Source organism: Poecilia formosa, unplaced genomic scaffold, assembly GCF_000485575.1.
Source record: "Poecilia formosa unplaced genomic scaffold, Poecilia_formosa-5.1.2 Scaffold193, whole genome shotgun sequence".
In the NCBI taxonomy this organism is placed as follows: Eukaryota; Metazoa; Chordata; class Actinopteri; order Cyprinodontiformes; family Poeciliidae; genus Poecilia; species Poecilia formosa.
The window spans coordinates 1,162,532-1,179,860 of NW_006800132.1; the positions used below are offsets into that span (position 1 = coordinate 1,162,532).

Below are 17,329 nucleotides of genomic sequence, written 5' to 3' on the forward strand. Positions count from 1 at the left end.
GGTTTCACGGTCGCAGCATGAGAGGTCGTGACCAAAAGTTCAACAGGTTGAGGATCGTTCTCGCACACCTGCGCCACCTCTGCATTTTTGCAAGAAATCGTTTATCACTGGATGGAAAATTGTTGCCTTGGGATTGAAGATGTACTCGGGGTTGCAATTTATTTTTTTCTACATGTGTGTATGTCTTGAGGTTTTATTGCTGTGCTTCATGTCACAGAGAGGCACTCTGAGGGTTCTCGAGTGCAAACCTCATTCTAAGCCTTCCTCAAAGTCCGAGCGCCCTGCGGGTGTTTGTCTGGTCGCCCCTCCGTCTCGCTGCTGCAGACACTTTTCTGGCACGCAAGCTTTTAGTTTCTCATCAAGGGGCTTCCTGAAGGATCATCCATATTTTTATTTTTGCTCTGATAAATTTCCCCCTGACCAACCAGACATCAGGGGTTATAATAGATATATGTCTGTTTCAATGTGTACCGTCGACGCTGTGCTCTTGTTTGTCATAGTTTATATTTCCTGGTGTTTACCTGTTTCTGTTCATATCCTTTCAGACTCCCGTCGCATCCACTGCTCACTTGATTTTTATTTTTTTAAATATGCTGCTGGAATAGTTTTTCTTTTGCTCCTTCTGGAAATATTTCCTGGAGAATCGGTCTCTCTCTCTCTCTCTCCCTCTCTCTCTCTCTCTCTCTCCCTCTCTTTTTTTTAGGCATGAATAAATCCCACGAGTCCCAGTGCTTCGACTATTTTAGGTGGAGTCGAGGTAAAAAAAATTTTTCCTCCCAGTTCAGAAAAGTTTGCAGTGTTAGGCTGCATTTTGGCTCATCTTTTTTTTTTTGCAGGTTTTGTATCTTTGTGGATTTTTGTTGTTCCCTCGCCTCTTCTACCCTTGCTTATTATTATTTTTTGCTTATTTTTGCATTTGCACCCTTTTTCAGATTCAAACCAGAATAGCAGGATCCAACGAACAGCATGAACCCATAGCCTCTTGGGTTACATGGGTCTATGAACATCTGTCCAGTTTAAGTTGCTACAGCTCAATTTTCAACTATCAAAAATGTAAATCCCTGGAATTCGTTTGCATTTTGTAATGTTTTAATTTAATGACAAACTTTATTGTGTTTTATGCAGGTAGATCTTCACAAAGTCCATAAATCTATGCTTTATTCTAAATGAAGGATTTATTTTTCAGCCCTTGACAATGGTAGAGAAAATCTGACCGGCAGTGACACAGATTAATGATTTGTTTTTTTGTTTTTTGTTTTTTAAATTAATGTAAGATTTTCTCAGACAAATGAAATAATGTAAAAAAAAAAAGTTTTTTTTTTTTACATTAATTAATGTAAAAAAATTTTTTGTAAACAAAAAAAAGTGGGTTTTTTTACAACACATTATTTCTCATTTATTAACTTTGTTTCTGCTTTCATTTTAATCTGTAATAAGCACAGCTAAACTAAACTCAATATTTAGCTTGGAATTTAAATATTTAGCTAGCTAAATATTTAGTGTGCAAACAAAATGTTTAAGTCTGAGCTAAACGTTTTGCAGAGTACAAACTAAATATTTAGCTCCAAATTAAATATGTAACTTGTTAACTAAATATCTATTTTCCAAACTAAATACTTAATTCCAAAGCATTTAGTTTTCAAGCTAAATGTTTAGCTCAGATTTAAATATTTAGCTTGCTAACTAAATGTTTTGATTGCAAGCTAAATATTTAGGCCCAGGCTAAACATCTAGCAAATATATGCAAAATATGCAAATAAGCTTGCTGATAAGCGGAAGTGGAATGTCAAAATAAAAGCGGAGTTTAATATAAACTCCACTGAATAGCTCAAGTAACGTTTATTTATTGACTTATTTATTTTCATGACCGGTTCTTTTTCTTCCTACAATTTTTTTTTCTCTATGACCGTCTAAATAAAGCAATATGTTGCTGTTCTTTTTTTTTTTTACTGCGTAACTTTACACTGAGTTGTGGATTTCTGCAGCTCCTCCAGAGTCACCCTGGCTTTTGGCTGCTTGGTTGATTGACTCTCTGCTGGAAAATAAAAACATGACACACTGACATTCTGTTTTTACAGCTTTCCTCATTGATGTGCCCATTTTATAACTAATTATGCATGATGAAATGCAAACCTTCAACAAAAAGGGATTCATTTGAGCTCTTTGTCTTTTTTTTTTTTTTCAAACGCCATCCAAAATACCCTCAAACATTTGTTTTGAAGATGAAACGTGCAGAGAGAAGACGAGATCCTCCGGATAAAAGCGAACTGAACCGTCGGTTTAACGGGATCACATGAATGCAGAGGCATCTACTGTACGCGGAGCTTCACACATGACAGAAAAAAGATCAGCCTGAGCCTGGAGATCAAAAACACAATTTTCTGGAAGAATATAGAAACGGGCCTGTCGGTCTCCCAGCAGTTGTGGTCTGTTTCATTTTAATTACCCCGAACTTCACCATCTAAACCGGCTCTATCAAAGTCTATTATACTGCCGCGAATAGGTGTTGCATCACTCTCGGATTGCTTTTCTCCTTTAGTAATCTACTTTGCAGATAGGATTTCATTCTTTTAATCATTTACCCCACAAGGACTAGAGTTTATTCTTGCATAATTAAGATACTGACATGGATCTTTTTCTTGCCAACGCAAGAAAAAGATCTTTTTTTGCCCAAAACTGAAAAAGCTTTTGGCCAAACAGAACCCTAATCTGATGTACTCTAAGAAAGCTTTGTTCCCTGGCAGAAAATATCCGATACCGAGGGAACGTCGCGTCACGATGTGAACAAAACATGAAGAAACAAGGCGCGTGACATCACATCTGAGACTCGTGTATGAAAAAGAGAGTCGGCAGAAGCTCGATGTAATCTAGTCCGGCTTGCTCCGGAGCGATGTTTTACACTTCCACTCTTAAGTGTGGGTTGTGTAGATTTATACCTGGAGATATGGAAAACTAATTCCACACACAGTACGGAGGAAGGGGAAGGGAAAAAAAAGCAAAAAAATGTGAAATGTGTGGAGCAATCCAGGCTGCCGATCTGATCTGAGATATTTGCGAGTAAAACAGACTAACCAGCAGGTTTTAGGCAGAAAAACAGTATGAAAGCATTTAATATGTTCACATTCAGAACACAAAATTACACAGAAGCTGCAATAAGCATTTTTATTTCAACCGAAACGTTTGCATTTTGCAGATCAGTAGCGTCTGTGAGCCGAGTAAAGTTTGACGGTTCAGAAAGCATTAAAAAATACTCATGTGCTCATGTTCAGTGGTATCTGGAAGACATTACTGTTTAAGGAAAAGATTATTCAGAAAATCAAAACTTTGATTTTAGAAGGTTGTTGATGTTTCAGCTTACACCTTGCATGTCTGCAGCTCAGTCAGCCTGGGATGTGGGAGCACAGATTATGGACGAGGTTTAATAGCTTAGCATAGGCCGTATTCATTCATACTCTATTAATATATGCCGTATTTCATTTAAAATGTTTCACCATGCTCCTTTAACCAAAGGAAGACATATTATACCGGGTGCAATCAGTCAGCAGCCACCACTAGTCACATGTTCTGGTCTTGCAGCGTGATTACTGGGTTGCTATCTTTAAGGCTTTTTCCTCATGTCTGTAAAAAGATTTGGATCGTGACCCATTTGTAGCATTTTTTGTTGTTGTTGTTTTGGTGTTCTATCAAACAGACGTGCTTCTTTTCAGTATAATATAATTGCTTCTGCATGTCTGCAAAGTGACACTTGAACTGGAAGAATGCTTGACCTCCATCTTTTGTCTTGTGGGTGGGAGACGTAATGGTGAGTTTACAAAAGGAAAAACTGCGACACAGTCCACAAGATTCAGTGAAGAAATACGATACAACCCGGTCCGGTATTTCTAGAGCACGAGAGTAGATCTATGAGTGCGTACAGGACGTGTTCTGGATTTTGTTTCTACAATATGGAACTTTCTAGAATTTCTTTTCAGATTTTTTTCCCAACGTTTGGTTTTGTTTTTGTTGCTCTTTGTCAGGTGACGCACCACAGGATGATATGTATCATTAATACAGCTTTGTTTTTGTCTTTGTTGCTTTTCTCTGTATTAATGGAAAAAAAATATTCTGAAAGATCATTTGTTTTAACTCAGAAGTTCTGGCCTGTACTTAATGATGCAAGGTAGACAAATATGACCATGGAGATTCCTCGCCCCCCAAGAATTTTAAAACAATCAAATCAAAAGAAAACATTTTAGGAATCTCATGAAGCATCACGTCACATCCCGTTAAACAAACGTGCCTACAAATACATAAAAAGAGCATTCTGTTAAAAAAAAAGTGCTTTTTTCACAGCCAAAGGAGGAGACCAAAAGGTAGATTGTAGATTAAAGCTGCAGTTTGTAACTTTTATAAACATGTTTTTTGACAAATATGTCTCAACTGTCACTATGTTGTCACAGTATAACACATAATCTGTGAAAAAAAAAAATCAAGCTCCTCTTCCTTCTCCCTGTTGTCCTACTACCATCTGCAGAAAAGCAGTGCCCCCGATCAGAAACAACCAATCAGAGCCAGAAGGAGGGTCTTAGAGCTGTCAGTCATGCTTGTGTATGTGCTGTTCAATGTGTTATGGCGGATAAGCCAGTTACCGTTCCAGGAAAACTGTTTATCGGCTGTCATCTGTGGCCATGCTAGCTAGCTTGACTCTGGTGTGAGGAAATAGCGTAGCCAGCGGAGAGAAAGGGGCTGGGTGTAAAGCACATGAGGGGATTTGACCCTCCTCCAGGTGTTCTGTCAGATAGTCATACGCTGTCAGCATAGCATACATGCAGTGAGTAGCATGTCCGCGCATGTGCATTAAGAAGTCCGACCGTCAGTGGAGTTGTCAGTTCAGCATAGGAAACAAGTTATGACGAAAATAAGTCATTAAATTGTTTATAATATGATAACTATATAGATATACATGCGTTGTCGTGGTTTCAAAGTGTATTTAAAGCAGAGTCTAGCTGCAGCTGCAGTCAACTACAACACACGCCCGTGTAAAACTCATTAACCTACTTAACCGCTAAGTCAGGATGCCATACTGCTGTTAATAACAAAGTGTATGATGATCTACGTCATGATTCTATGTTGATTAAATAAAATCATATGGCAACGACAGCATATACATGTCTGAGCTAAGCGTATGACTATCTGACAACGTATGCTGATCTGACAGAACACCGGCTCTGATTGGTTGCTTCAGATTACCTGGTGTATTTCTACAGATGGCTATAGGACCACAAAAATGTCACAGATTATTTGTCCCATGTTATAATATCAACACATAGTAACACCTTCAACAAATATGTACAAAACATGTTTTTCATAAATATTACACAGTTCAGCTTTAATAGATTCAGATCAACAGTACAAGGTAACACGTACAGCTCTTGCATCGGACTAAAGATGACGAGATTAGAAGGTCCTCAGCTTTCCTACGGCGTTGCATTTCATGGAAGCCTACACCAGCATCTTATCCCTCCCTTTGCTGCTGCTCCACTGATGACTGGTTTCATGAATACAACATACCTGTGATATTCACAAAAACTTCATGAATGTAACCACAGAGCACCAGGGAAACCAAGCGTGAGTCTTCCAAATAAAAAGCCCCCTCAGCCCCGATGCAGATCGAGCGTCGTGAGGAAGCAGGTGTTCTTCGCTGCCTTCCCCTCCCACAGAGTAGGGAGAAATGGAAGGTGGCGTTTTCTTTCTATCTGCAAATGGTTTTTATTGTCGCCAAGCCTGTTTCACATCTGTCTCACATCCTTGTGGTTTTACGATTGAGTTCACTTTCACAGGCCATGAGACTTTCAATCTCTGCGGCAATTTGCCCAGCGATGCGCGGTGGTTTAAACACATGTTGTAATTTGTGTTGGCCACCTCTAGACAGAAAACCAAATGCTTTAAAGCTAAAACATGAGCATCCCTGTTACTTGTGTGTATACAAATATGATAAAAACCATGCACACATTCATCAAAAGTAAAAAAAAATAAAAAATAAAAAAAATTCATATTTGAAACGGTGTTGTAAATGAATGTACATAGTTTTACCACATAGGGGCATCTGTAGCTATGTAAGGTACACCAAGAACCACAAAACAAGAATTTTTGTTTACATTTTTGTTTCATTTTTTACATTTTTAACATCAGATTTTATTGTTTATAGAATTTATTTTTAACCATAACCCATTTCTCACGCTAAAGCTAGAGTCACAACATGGCGTTGGTAGAATTCACCCAACTTAAGCTTCCTGCTTTTGGAGTGGTTTGCGTTCACATATGCATTTGAACTGCACCAGAGTTCATGTAAATCGAAAAGAGACTCAGCTTTTTAGGAGGACCAGAGTTTGATTACGCATTCACACCGCCCCAAACAAAACGGACTTTCAAGACAAACTGACCAGAGTTCGATTAAAGAGGGTCAAACATGGCGAGTGTGAATGCACCCCTAGACGATATAGGGTCTACATTTGGAATAAGAATGTTATCTCTGTGAGTGAGTGAATTCTCTCTGGCTACTCCATCTTCCTTCACTGTTGTATGTTCGGTTGAGGAATGTGTGTGTGTGTATGTGTGCGTGTGCATGGGTGTGTGTGTCGATTACATTGAAGGAGTTAAACTGTTGACTGTATGCAGGTGGGATGATTCAATAATAAGGATTTGGAGAGCAGAAAATGGGGAAAGGAACATTGACTCAAACAAGAGAACGGACTTTGACAACAAAAACAACACGACATCAAAGCAAAAAAATACTGAACCAGAGTCAAACGGAAATGTGTAAATTAATTGCATCAAAAGAAAAAAAAAAATCAATTTCTTGCATAATGTATCTATACACAATTCATACATTTCAATGATGAGTACATAGTAAATTATCTCGATATTGAAAAATTGAAAGAGCAGGCAAATATTTTATGCTGATAAAAATCAGGAGAGAGAAAGCTGTTTAATTTAATATTCACCCTTTTACCTGACTTTTTAAGAGAACGCAAACTTCTATGTGATGTTAGTCGACATTGAAATATACAAATGCTTATGGAAACTTGAATGTATTTATACCCAGAGATCAGTTACGAAACAGACAATGATTGGGACAATTCTGCCTCTTATCATGCCAGAAAGCAGTCGATGGAACATATTTCTGCTGGTTTTTCAGCTGGACCCAAATAGGATTCATTTAGCTCATTTAGATATTTGAAAACAGATTTTCTAAATATTCCAAACAGACAGTGCCTGTCTTTTAAAGCTGTGGAACATTTCTGGAAATATATAATATATATATATAATATATTATTTAGTTATGGAGGTAGGTAGGCAGGCTGGCAAGTAAGTAGATGGAAAGATAGATATAGGTAGTGAGCTAGCTAGTAAGGCAAGCAGGTAGGAGGGAAAGTAGGTAGGTTGGTGGATAGGTAGGCAGGTAGGTAAGTAGTTATTATCCTGCCAGTAGATTGTTCCACCTGAACTAAATTGCAGTTCCTCCAAAGTCCTCTTGACTGTTTTACTGTTGCTTTCTCCACCTGAGAGGTGGGTTAAGGCAGAAGACCAAGTCTTACTGTGCTTGCAGTTGTCCCATACTGTTCTGTTTTCTCATGACAAAATGGTTCAACCTTTCTGCTGTATATACTTTTATCTTCATGAGGTTCTCAAGAGCATCACAGATTCAATAACACTCTTGTTATTTATATTTACTAATCAGGGGTCTTCTGAAAACACAAGGTTGCTCAGAATTTTATTCAGTCACATTAAAAGAAGCTGAATACAAATCCATGCGACATTTGTCTATTTTTATGGTTTTATATAGTTTCCCTTCCATTTTACAGTTATGTGATTATTTGTGTTACTCTCAAATAAAATTCAAATAAATTACACGGAGCTGTGTGCTTGTTGTGCAGCAAAATATAATTTTTATCTATCTATCTATCTATCTATCTATCTATCTATCTATCTATCTATCTATCTATCTATCTATCTATCTATCTATCTATCTATCTATCTGGTGATGTCACTTGGTGCGCCTCCCCTGCAGTCCACATAAGGACTGAAATATTTAAATATTTATCCCCCACTTCAAACTTTTCCTCTTTTTCCCCCTCCTCGGCGCTGCCTCCAGTCAGAGCACCGGGGAACGGTGGGTGTGATGCCGCTGAACGCGTGGCTTCCGTACCGCTGTCAGCGCGCGCTCTCTGCGGTTCCTCGGTCATAAAAAAACACGAAGACGCCGTGAGGCGGCAGCTCCGCGTAAAAGAAGGAAAGGACTGAGGACCCCCGGAGGAAAGTGGCCGCCCAGAGCCTGGCAGCATGAGGGTCCTTCTGAGCGTCCTGTACCCGCTCCTTTCCCTCACCGTGTTCGGACTCTATCCGTCCATGGTGAGTTTGCTTCTTCCTACATTTTGCCTCGTCTGCTGTCCCACACTTGTTCCTTCTGAATGACAATGAAATACTGCACTTACTGCCATTTATTTTGGAGTTTGATATTCGGAGCGATGCGCCGTTGCTCGTTTCTTTATACAGACAATACAAACTCAACTGAAAACTCCTAAAATAAGATAATATTACTGACTTAGCCTGATTTAATCTGACTGTTAGATTTAAAGTTGGGATATTGGCTTTATGGCACGGTTCCTCATTTGTTCTGGAAAAGGCAGACTGAATATATTTCTGAGAATTAAATACGTTAAAATGAAATAGGAATAAGCAACAAGCACGTCAACATTAGTAACTGACTACCTTCAACAATGGTGATTCTCCATCTTCCAACATAATCTGTGCACTGTTAAAACATGTCTGTAAAAACAACTGTAAAAAAACTGAAAAGGCAAAATTGATCATGATAACTGATAGTGATCAAGCTACACTTTCTTCCCCCCCCCCCAAACTGTCATTTATGTTAAAAGAGACATTAAATGTTACAGTTAGGTAAAAGCAGTGGGGAAAAAATCCTGAAACTAAGTAAAATTACATATAATGAAGATTACACCTCTGTATCAAATTTCTGTGGATTTAAAGAAACAGAAAATGATGTGATGGTTTTCTACTTTACATCATTTCATTTCAGTCTGTCAGATTTGAAGCTTAATTAGCATTAGACAAAAATAAGGTATTAACTATCACATTGAAATCAAATGAAGTATATTTTACTGTGATATACAGGATCTTTGTAGTTTGTAGTAAATTTCTGGCAGCAGGATTTTACCATTAATTCCATATTTTTTATTTTTTACAGTGCATTTATATCTTATGTGGCTTGTGTGTATGCTGTGCACTCTCATTGTGTTTGTGTCACAACCTCAGTACCCTGCACAAAAAAAGAGAAAAAACACATTCATCTTTATGTCTGCCTGTTCCTGTCAAGATGCTGGCTTATTGCTTGAACCTAACCTTGAGCGGTTTTGTTGGCAATGGAGATGCATGCTCAGATCATGGTAAGACTAAAGTGCAATAACAAAAAGTCGCATATGATAAATGGGAGGGACACTGTGCTGTTTGGGGATCAGGGTCTCTGTGTGTTAGTGATAGTGGGGGAGCTGCTGTCCACTCCGTGAATCTGCGACATCATTGCTCTGCTTCCCTGCCTTTGCAGAAAAACAGAGGCGTCTTCAAAGAATGAAAACCAGTTTTCTAAACCGTTTTCTTTTTTTAACGGTTCTGTGAAGACGTAGTTGCTCATTCGCTCTCTAAAATTAGATTCTTTGGTTAAGAGATTGTGACTAATCAATTAGAGCACTAATCACTAGTCGGTGCCAGTTTTGTTAGTCAGGTCATGCCTTATGTCATTTGCCAGGACGAAATACGGTTCAGGACTGTTTTTATTTTTTAGTTATTAAAATGATTTAACATACCTTTACCTTTTCTAGATATGCACCAAGATTGACTGATTCAGATTTTTTGATTCTAATGATTAAGCACAGAGAGTAGGGGGGAAAGTGCAGAAAAATAACTAAAATATGTATTAATTGTACAATACGTACTACAAGATATATATTCCAAACCTTTTTTTTTTCTTTGATTAGTATCTGTTTTTAAAAAATGATCAAGATACAAAATTGGTTGTAGCATTTTCTGACTGGAAATGGTAGGATTTCTCAGTTTTGGCTGTTTAAACAAATACAAGGAAGAATGTTTTACCTGTTTAGTGTTTGACCCATTGTTCCCAAATCAGACACAGTCTAGAGAAAATTGGCTAATCAGGTCTGCCGGCCAACAGATTGGTGCGTTTCTACCCGTTCCTGCTTGGTGCTTGTCGAATGCATTTGGTCTCGATATTGTAGAAGGATTTCTAAAGTTCTCAGTTCATAAGAAAGTTGTGAAATTACTTTCGATGAACTGTCCCTGTGCAATTATCTCTGTGCATATTGTTGGCTCTATGAAGCCAGTTTTTATCTTTCATCGGCTTCTGATAATAATTGCCAAGCTGCCATTAAGGCAAAAAAAAAAAAAAGAAAAAAAAAAGGAGACATTATTTTATCTGGAGCTGCATGCAAATTGCTTCAGCCTTTCAGCCTCGGTGTTTTCGATTTGTCTGGGAAGACAAACCTTTCATGGTATTATACAGAGCTGGAAATGATTAAGCTGTCAGTCTCGGGCTGTCAGGCCTTGTACAGGAGGCTTTGTTCAGGGGTGGCAGTCATTACTTCTCGGCATTTAACTGTATGTGTTTGCGGATGCCCCAGAACGACCCCTGCAGCCGTTCACACAAGCTTTAGCTTTGCAGTTTTGGGAGAGCATTTTAACTAGCCGCTTTCTGAAATAAAGGGGCTATATGTTGAGCTAATGGTATGGATTTGTCTTTGTTGTGACGATTCGGTTTGGCATCTATTGCTGCTGCAGTGTTCATGAAAGATCCCTTCAGAGCTTTTGGTATGAAATGGAGTATTTGCATGTAGATGTTTTCCCCCTATCATCTGGGCCTGCTGGATAGTTGCACAGTGGTTGCTAATGGGACCCAGTTACTATTCTCATCATAACTACAGTTAAGGTTTTACTCTTGTGACTGGAAGACATGTGGTTAAAGGAGACAGATAATCTTAAAGGGAGCAGTGTTATGTATTTGTAAACTTTATGTCATGTTATTATGTTATTCACTCATGAAAGCCCAAAGTTTTACCCCCAAAACTCTGCCATAGAGTTGCAGTCCCACGGAGCATCCTGCACCTGCAACGTCCTCTCTCAGCTCCTTTAGACTAGCAGCAGCAAATAGCAAACACCTGGTGGAACTGCAAGTTCACACAAACTACTTCTCAGTCCAATGCGCCTCAGAACGGTTGTTTATGCCACCATGAGATGTGCTACAAAATGGCACCATGTTCCTGGAAAATACATAATACCCCTTTAATAGAGTGTAATGTCAAGGTAATGACAAAACCCTAACTTGCTACATAATTTTGCTATTGATTTTGTTTCATTTAAGAACTGAATAGCTTAGGGCTGCACAATTATATCACAAATATTGCAATAGTAGTGTAGTGCTTGATTTGAAAACACTTCATACAATCCTAAAAAAATTAGCAACAGTAAAGCAAATAAAAGTGATTTATGAGGTGGATCAGAGCATATTGAAATGGACCGTTTATTATAAAACATCTCTAGTGATCATCTTGAGAATTGTTGGATCTTTATGAAACTGTGGGTCCATATCGACAGCATGCAATAATATTACTGCTATGTTAATATCGGCCAACTTTTATGGGACTTATGTCATATATTATGTTAAAAATAAAAAGACTGACATCAGTCAAAGTTCCTATACAGACCAAACGGCCACCATCACTCAAATCTAAAACAGATGGAAAAAAAAATGTCATCGCTTGGCAGCTAGGAAGAGAGAAGCTGTTCAAATGAGAGTTCAGACTGGATGCAGTGTCCCTCGTTGGCAAATCACATAACTATGTTGATGCCAGGAAGCCAATCAGATGGAAAGATTCAAACTGGAAACATAAACAGATTTGTATGGATTAAAGTTCAGAAGACAATTATGATAATCACCCGCATTTGCTTCAGCTCCACCATCCACAGCAGGATCTGTCAGAGCTTGGGGATCGCCGTAGCCAAATGTGTAAGGTGAAACATCTTCCGATTCAAACGAAACACACGATTTAGATAGACTGCCTGCTGGAAAGATTTCTCAAAAAGTAGGTTTCCGCTGCCGTCTGATCAGCTGGATATTGTTGTGATGTCGTTAGACAATGCAAATGTTTGTGAAGCATTTAGTGAAATTTTTCAGTGAGCATTCATATGCAGTTGTGTTTTTATTTCTGTGTAAATTTGTCAGGGGAAAATACACCACATAATAGCGACTCTAAAGACTACTAACACCCAGATGACTTAGAGTTTTGTATACAGAAGGGCTGAAGCTAAAATGCATCTAATTTTTTTCATTGTGAAGCTTAATTTGTTTTAGAAAGTTGGGTTAAATAAAGTCCTTGCCTTGGTCAATTTTCCAAACACAAACACCAGACCTCCTGTGAAACAATATGCCCATAACACACCTACAGAGAAAGTTATTTCTCCAGTAAAATGTTTACTATGAATTTTAAAATATGAAGCATTCTTCTGTTTGAGTTGGCTATGCTCCCTGTGAGAGATTTTTAACAGACTAAAAAGCTCTTTCTGTCGATCTTGAACTCCTGAAAAGGAATATGATGGTCCAATGCACAATTTAAAATCAATAGGTCAAGGCTAACATGACCTTGATGCGGCAAAGCAAATCAAAACAATTCCCCTACATCATGGAAAATGTGTTGGTTGTTTCCTGATTAGTTTTGTTATACAACACTTTCACATTTCTGCATATCTGCCTCAGGTCTCAGTAGTGCAGGAAGATGCATAATTCCATACAAAGATTTTTATTGCCGTTTCGGTATTGTACATTTGGGAGACACAGAAAAGCTTTGATATAAATTCTGTTTTGCCTCTGGCTGTATGTATGTTTAAGGTTGTATGTTTAGAGATTCCTCTCTATTTACCTCTACTCATCTTCCTGTCAACTCTGAACAGCTTCCTGTTCCTGCTGAAGAAAAAAATAAATCCCCTTATTAGGGTTCTGCCACCAGGGGGCGGTGGTGTGTTCTGCAGTGTTAGTTTTCTGCCACATTGTGTTTTATATTTAGCTAAATAGATCAGCTGTGGACTCACCTGAGCAGAGCAGCTTCCATAAACATGCTGAGTTTTGAGAAACTGCTGAATTCATCCACTAGGGGTCGCTACAGTTTATTTCACATGGTTTAAAGGGACTTAACGGTGAACTGGAAGTGTTTCTTTTGTCACCATTTTCTGAAGCAAGCAAGCTAAATTAACCTTAAAACTACTTCTTACTTACGGTTTTGAGTATTGCCAAACATGGTGAGTTGATGTTGAATGTTGTAAAGTTTTGAGAGATACGTTTTTCATTCTACATTTGGGTTTTGGCAAGTTAGCTTTAAGCTAATGGAAATGTCAGAGTTTCATGGGTTAGTTTGTACATTAGCAGCTAATTAGTGTACAGTGGTGTTTAAGGCTGATGTTTATTGTACTGTAAAGTGTTCAAGGAGTAAATGCACTTTACAGTTTGTTGTTCAAATCAAACATAATTGGTGACATTATGCTCATATCAGACTTTAAAGGTTTAAACCTGTGCTTTAAGTTCGTGTTGATTTGGATGTACAAGATCAAGGTTGAAGCCCATGTATCGATAATGCTGCATGTTTATTTGTACTTTACAGTCTTGTTTTATAAAGTAGAATATGTGACTCAGTGAGGAACATTTGTCTTAATAAAGTGGAGTTTGAATATAATAACCTCTAGGAAGGTATTAACCTTTCATTAAACTCACATTTCTACATCAAAAATGTTTTTTTTTTTATTTGTCTGATGTAAATGCTTATTTAGCAGGAGTAAGTGAAATATTTATTTAACCAGAAGTAAAGGCTTGAGAATAATAAAACATTTTCAATAACATTCCAATTGACTGAATATGACTGTGTTTTCACTGCTATGAGATGTTGATTCTTTTGAAATTGATGGAATCTCTATCCAGTCGTTCACATTTTTCTTCCAAAGAAAGCAAAGCACTAGTAAAAGAATAACGAAGGTCAAAACATAGCTTTTAAAGACAGGAGTTTTACTGTGTAATAAGGCTGTAATCATTTTTCATGGCTTCTGAACCTGCAATGTTTATAGACCGACATATATTTGACGTACTTTACCCATTTGACTAATCTTACTTTATTATTAAAATGACTTTCATGCTGCAGTTGAGCTGAACTCTCTTACACCAGGTGATGTTTTAGTACAGTAGAAACAAATCCATCCTCTTTAGCATATTTGGCATTTGATATGACAGACCAACACAACGAAACGCATTAATGTGAAGTGAAAAGCAAAGGCGTCACACAGGTAAAGCCTGGTGGCCCGCCAGGCTTATAAAACACTGGGGCGAAACCCTGATATTAAAGTTTTGGTTTGGTCCAGAGACAGGGAGGCAGAAGTTAAAACCATAGGAAACATTTCAGATTTAAAAAAAAAAAAAAATTAAAAAGCCTTAAAACCAGGTTTTCTTTTTCTTTCACTTCACGGTATCGTCTGCTTTGCTTTCGTCTGCCACATCTAATTCCAATAAGATACATACAGGTTTCATTGCAACAAAATTTGGTGTGTGCGAATATTTCTGCGAGGCACTTTTACATCAGCGCTGAACATGAGCACTGCGTGGATGATTTGAGTCTTTCCACATAGTTTCACTCACAGATTGGGCTTCGGCACCTGTAGGACGGGGTTATTTGTGTAGGCACTTGCCCTCTTGTTAGCCATTGTAAGTAGGTGGCAGGCACACGCAACACGCTACACACAGAAAAAGCTCACATCTGAACACAAAAGGCAGCGGATTTAAACCTCCGCTTCCACTGAAAGGTTTTAGGTCACATAATGAAACTCTGATCGCATAAACAAAAAAATAACAAAACATGAAATGAAGTGTGGCCATGACAGGAAAGATCACACAGGGAAAATGTGACGCCTTGTCATTAATGCAGCATCCTGTTGCGTGTTACTCATTCCAAACGTACAGGGTGCTTTTGAAGTAATTTTTGGAGGGGGCATCGCCTTCCTCGAGCTGCTACCGTTTCTTGCATATTTGATGTTCTTTTCATTCTCGCATTAGCATTTACCTTGATAACGTGCCCGGGCTAATTTATCTGGGTTTGCGACAAATTAAAAGATGCCGAAAGGTTTCATTCCTCACGTGACCATTTTTCACCCGGGAGGTAAACTGAAGATGTCACTTTTTAACCATTCATCAACACAGTTAGGCCGCAAAACCGACAGGAAAATGATTACCTGAAAGTACTCATCCGAAAACTGATCTATCAACATCGCCAGTATGAATATCAGTAATTACAAAATGCGCCTTTGATTTAAATGACAAATATGATGCTTTAAACAATTTTTATTTATTAAATTTTTTTTTCTTAACTCCTTTGTGCTCCGCTGAGTGAATGCGGCTCCAATAATAACACGTCTAGCCATAATTACAGGAGTTGTGACGTGATGTTGAAACTACCAGGGGCACAGTTAGAGCTCTCTCCCTGCTCCGTGATGACTGTAATTACAGCCCAAGAAGTCTCTGTATCGGATAGATATCACTTCAAGGGAGCTAAAAGGCTGGAATATGAGGGAAAGCCATTTGTGACCTCCATGTATTTATTCTGTACTTCTGCCGCAGGAGACTTTTTAATTCATTACTGTAATGGGAACAAAATGTAAAATAACCTACTTAGCAGCTGGAAATGCAGGAGTTTATACAGAACCACAAGAAGACAAGTTTATTTCAACTTTATTGTATAAAATGTAAAGGTTTTCGACAGTCTACACTAACAGCAGAAAATGTTTTGGTGGTGATTATTTATTTGAATACTTTGTCTTGGTTGTAATTTTTATACTTTAAATATCCACAATTATCCAGATCTCTCTTTCTCTTTCCCTCTCTTCGATGGAGAGTGGAATTGTTATCTTCAGAATTTGAGACGTTGTTAGAAATATTAGCGGTGGGACTTGAGGAATATGTTTCTTAGTTATTTATTGTTTAGTCTAAAACCATATATCGATTAAAAAAAACACAATTTATAAGTTATTGAATGGACAAAAGAGCTCAGCAACAAAAATATTCTTAGTTTTTAATTTATTTAGGTTTTTCAACCATTAGATTGCTGCAAAGTGCTATTATTATGCCCAATCAGTTTTCAAGCATTTTAGGAGTCCCAGATCATTCCCTTTAAAAATAATCTTTAGAAGTGGGAACTATGGACGCTGACATTTTCCTTTCCAATTAAAATCATATTTTAGGCTTGAATAGCTTCAATAGTAGGCTAACTCACTTTAGTACAACTGGCACACCACAACAGTCTTTTCCAGCGTCCCATCAGATTGTTTCATGAAGCAAAAGTTAACCCCCGGTGGACCAAGAGCCTGCATTGTTTTGTTTACAGATGTTGTTTGTGTGTCAGATTAATGGGTGGTATTAGAAACACGCTCCAAAGGTTCCGGCTCCGGACTTTTCTATGGAAAAAAACAACGAATTCAATTAATTGCGTCAAAGTTTTTAATGTATTGAAATCTATGAAATCAATTAACACAATGACAATGACACATTAAAATCCCAGCCTTAAATGTGCCTTTAAGTCTGAGACTTAAATACAAAAAAAGGTAACGGCTGTAAATTTCAAATTCGGTTTGTATTTCTGGGAATCTAATAACTATTTCATTAAAGCCGTAACTTTAATACATTTCTTGTTTCTTAAGTTATTGTTTTGCAAACTCTGTAATCACTGCAGATGAAATCGACGCCGAAGATGAATTTTCACCATTTCGTCGACCGTAGAGCGAAGCGTGGTCTCTGCTGTCTTCACCGAACACATGAGCTAGTTAGCGAGATTTGCTGGGCATTTAAAGGAATGTTTGTTGTGCTTGCAGATTTTTTTTTTTTCTTTTATTCGAAGCAACAAGTCTGGGCACTTTGATGAACGTCTTACCAAGAACTATTCACTTCTCTCAAACCGCTCTGAAGCAAAGGAAAGTAGTTGAAGCAAATAAATTGCTCTATAACTTCAAAGAGCTTACTGGAATGTGCTGATCATATTAATGCGGTGGTATTTACTAGCTAAAAGCTGTATTTAAAGGAACAGATGTCGTCTTGCTTCCAGATCGAGACGGAGGTGTAGTTAAAAGGCTCTGAGGCAGCTTTAGCTTTCCATCCACTGACACCACTGCAGAATGTAATTAGAAAGAGAGAATTTCAAAGGGCTCTTTGAGAGCAAAAAAATAAAAAGATCAGGTG

General features: G+C 37.9%; 1 protein-coding gene across 2 annotated transcripts in view; it reads left to right on the forward strand.

Annotated features, from left to right (window-relative positions):
• Positions 1 to 8,099: 8,099 nt before the first annotated feature.
• The window catches only part of olfm3a (olfactomedin 3a), a 34,970-nt gene continuing 25,740 nt past the window's right edge, over positions 8,100 to 17,329 (forward strand). The window contains exon 1 of one of the 2 annotated variants that reach the window (XM_007566599.2): positions 8,100 to 8,391. In XM_007566599.2, coding sequence (XP_007566661.1) covers positions 8,323 to 8,391 — 69 coding nt within the window. In that variant the 5' untranslated portion in view covers positions 8,100 to 8,322. Of the gene's footprint in view, positions 8,392 to 13,277; positions 13,363 to 17,329 lie in introns of those variants that run through there. The other variant, XM_007566600.2, reaches the window with a different exon arrangement.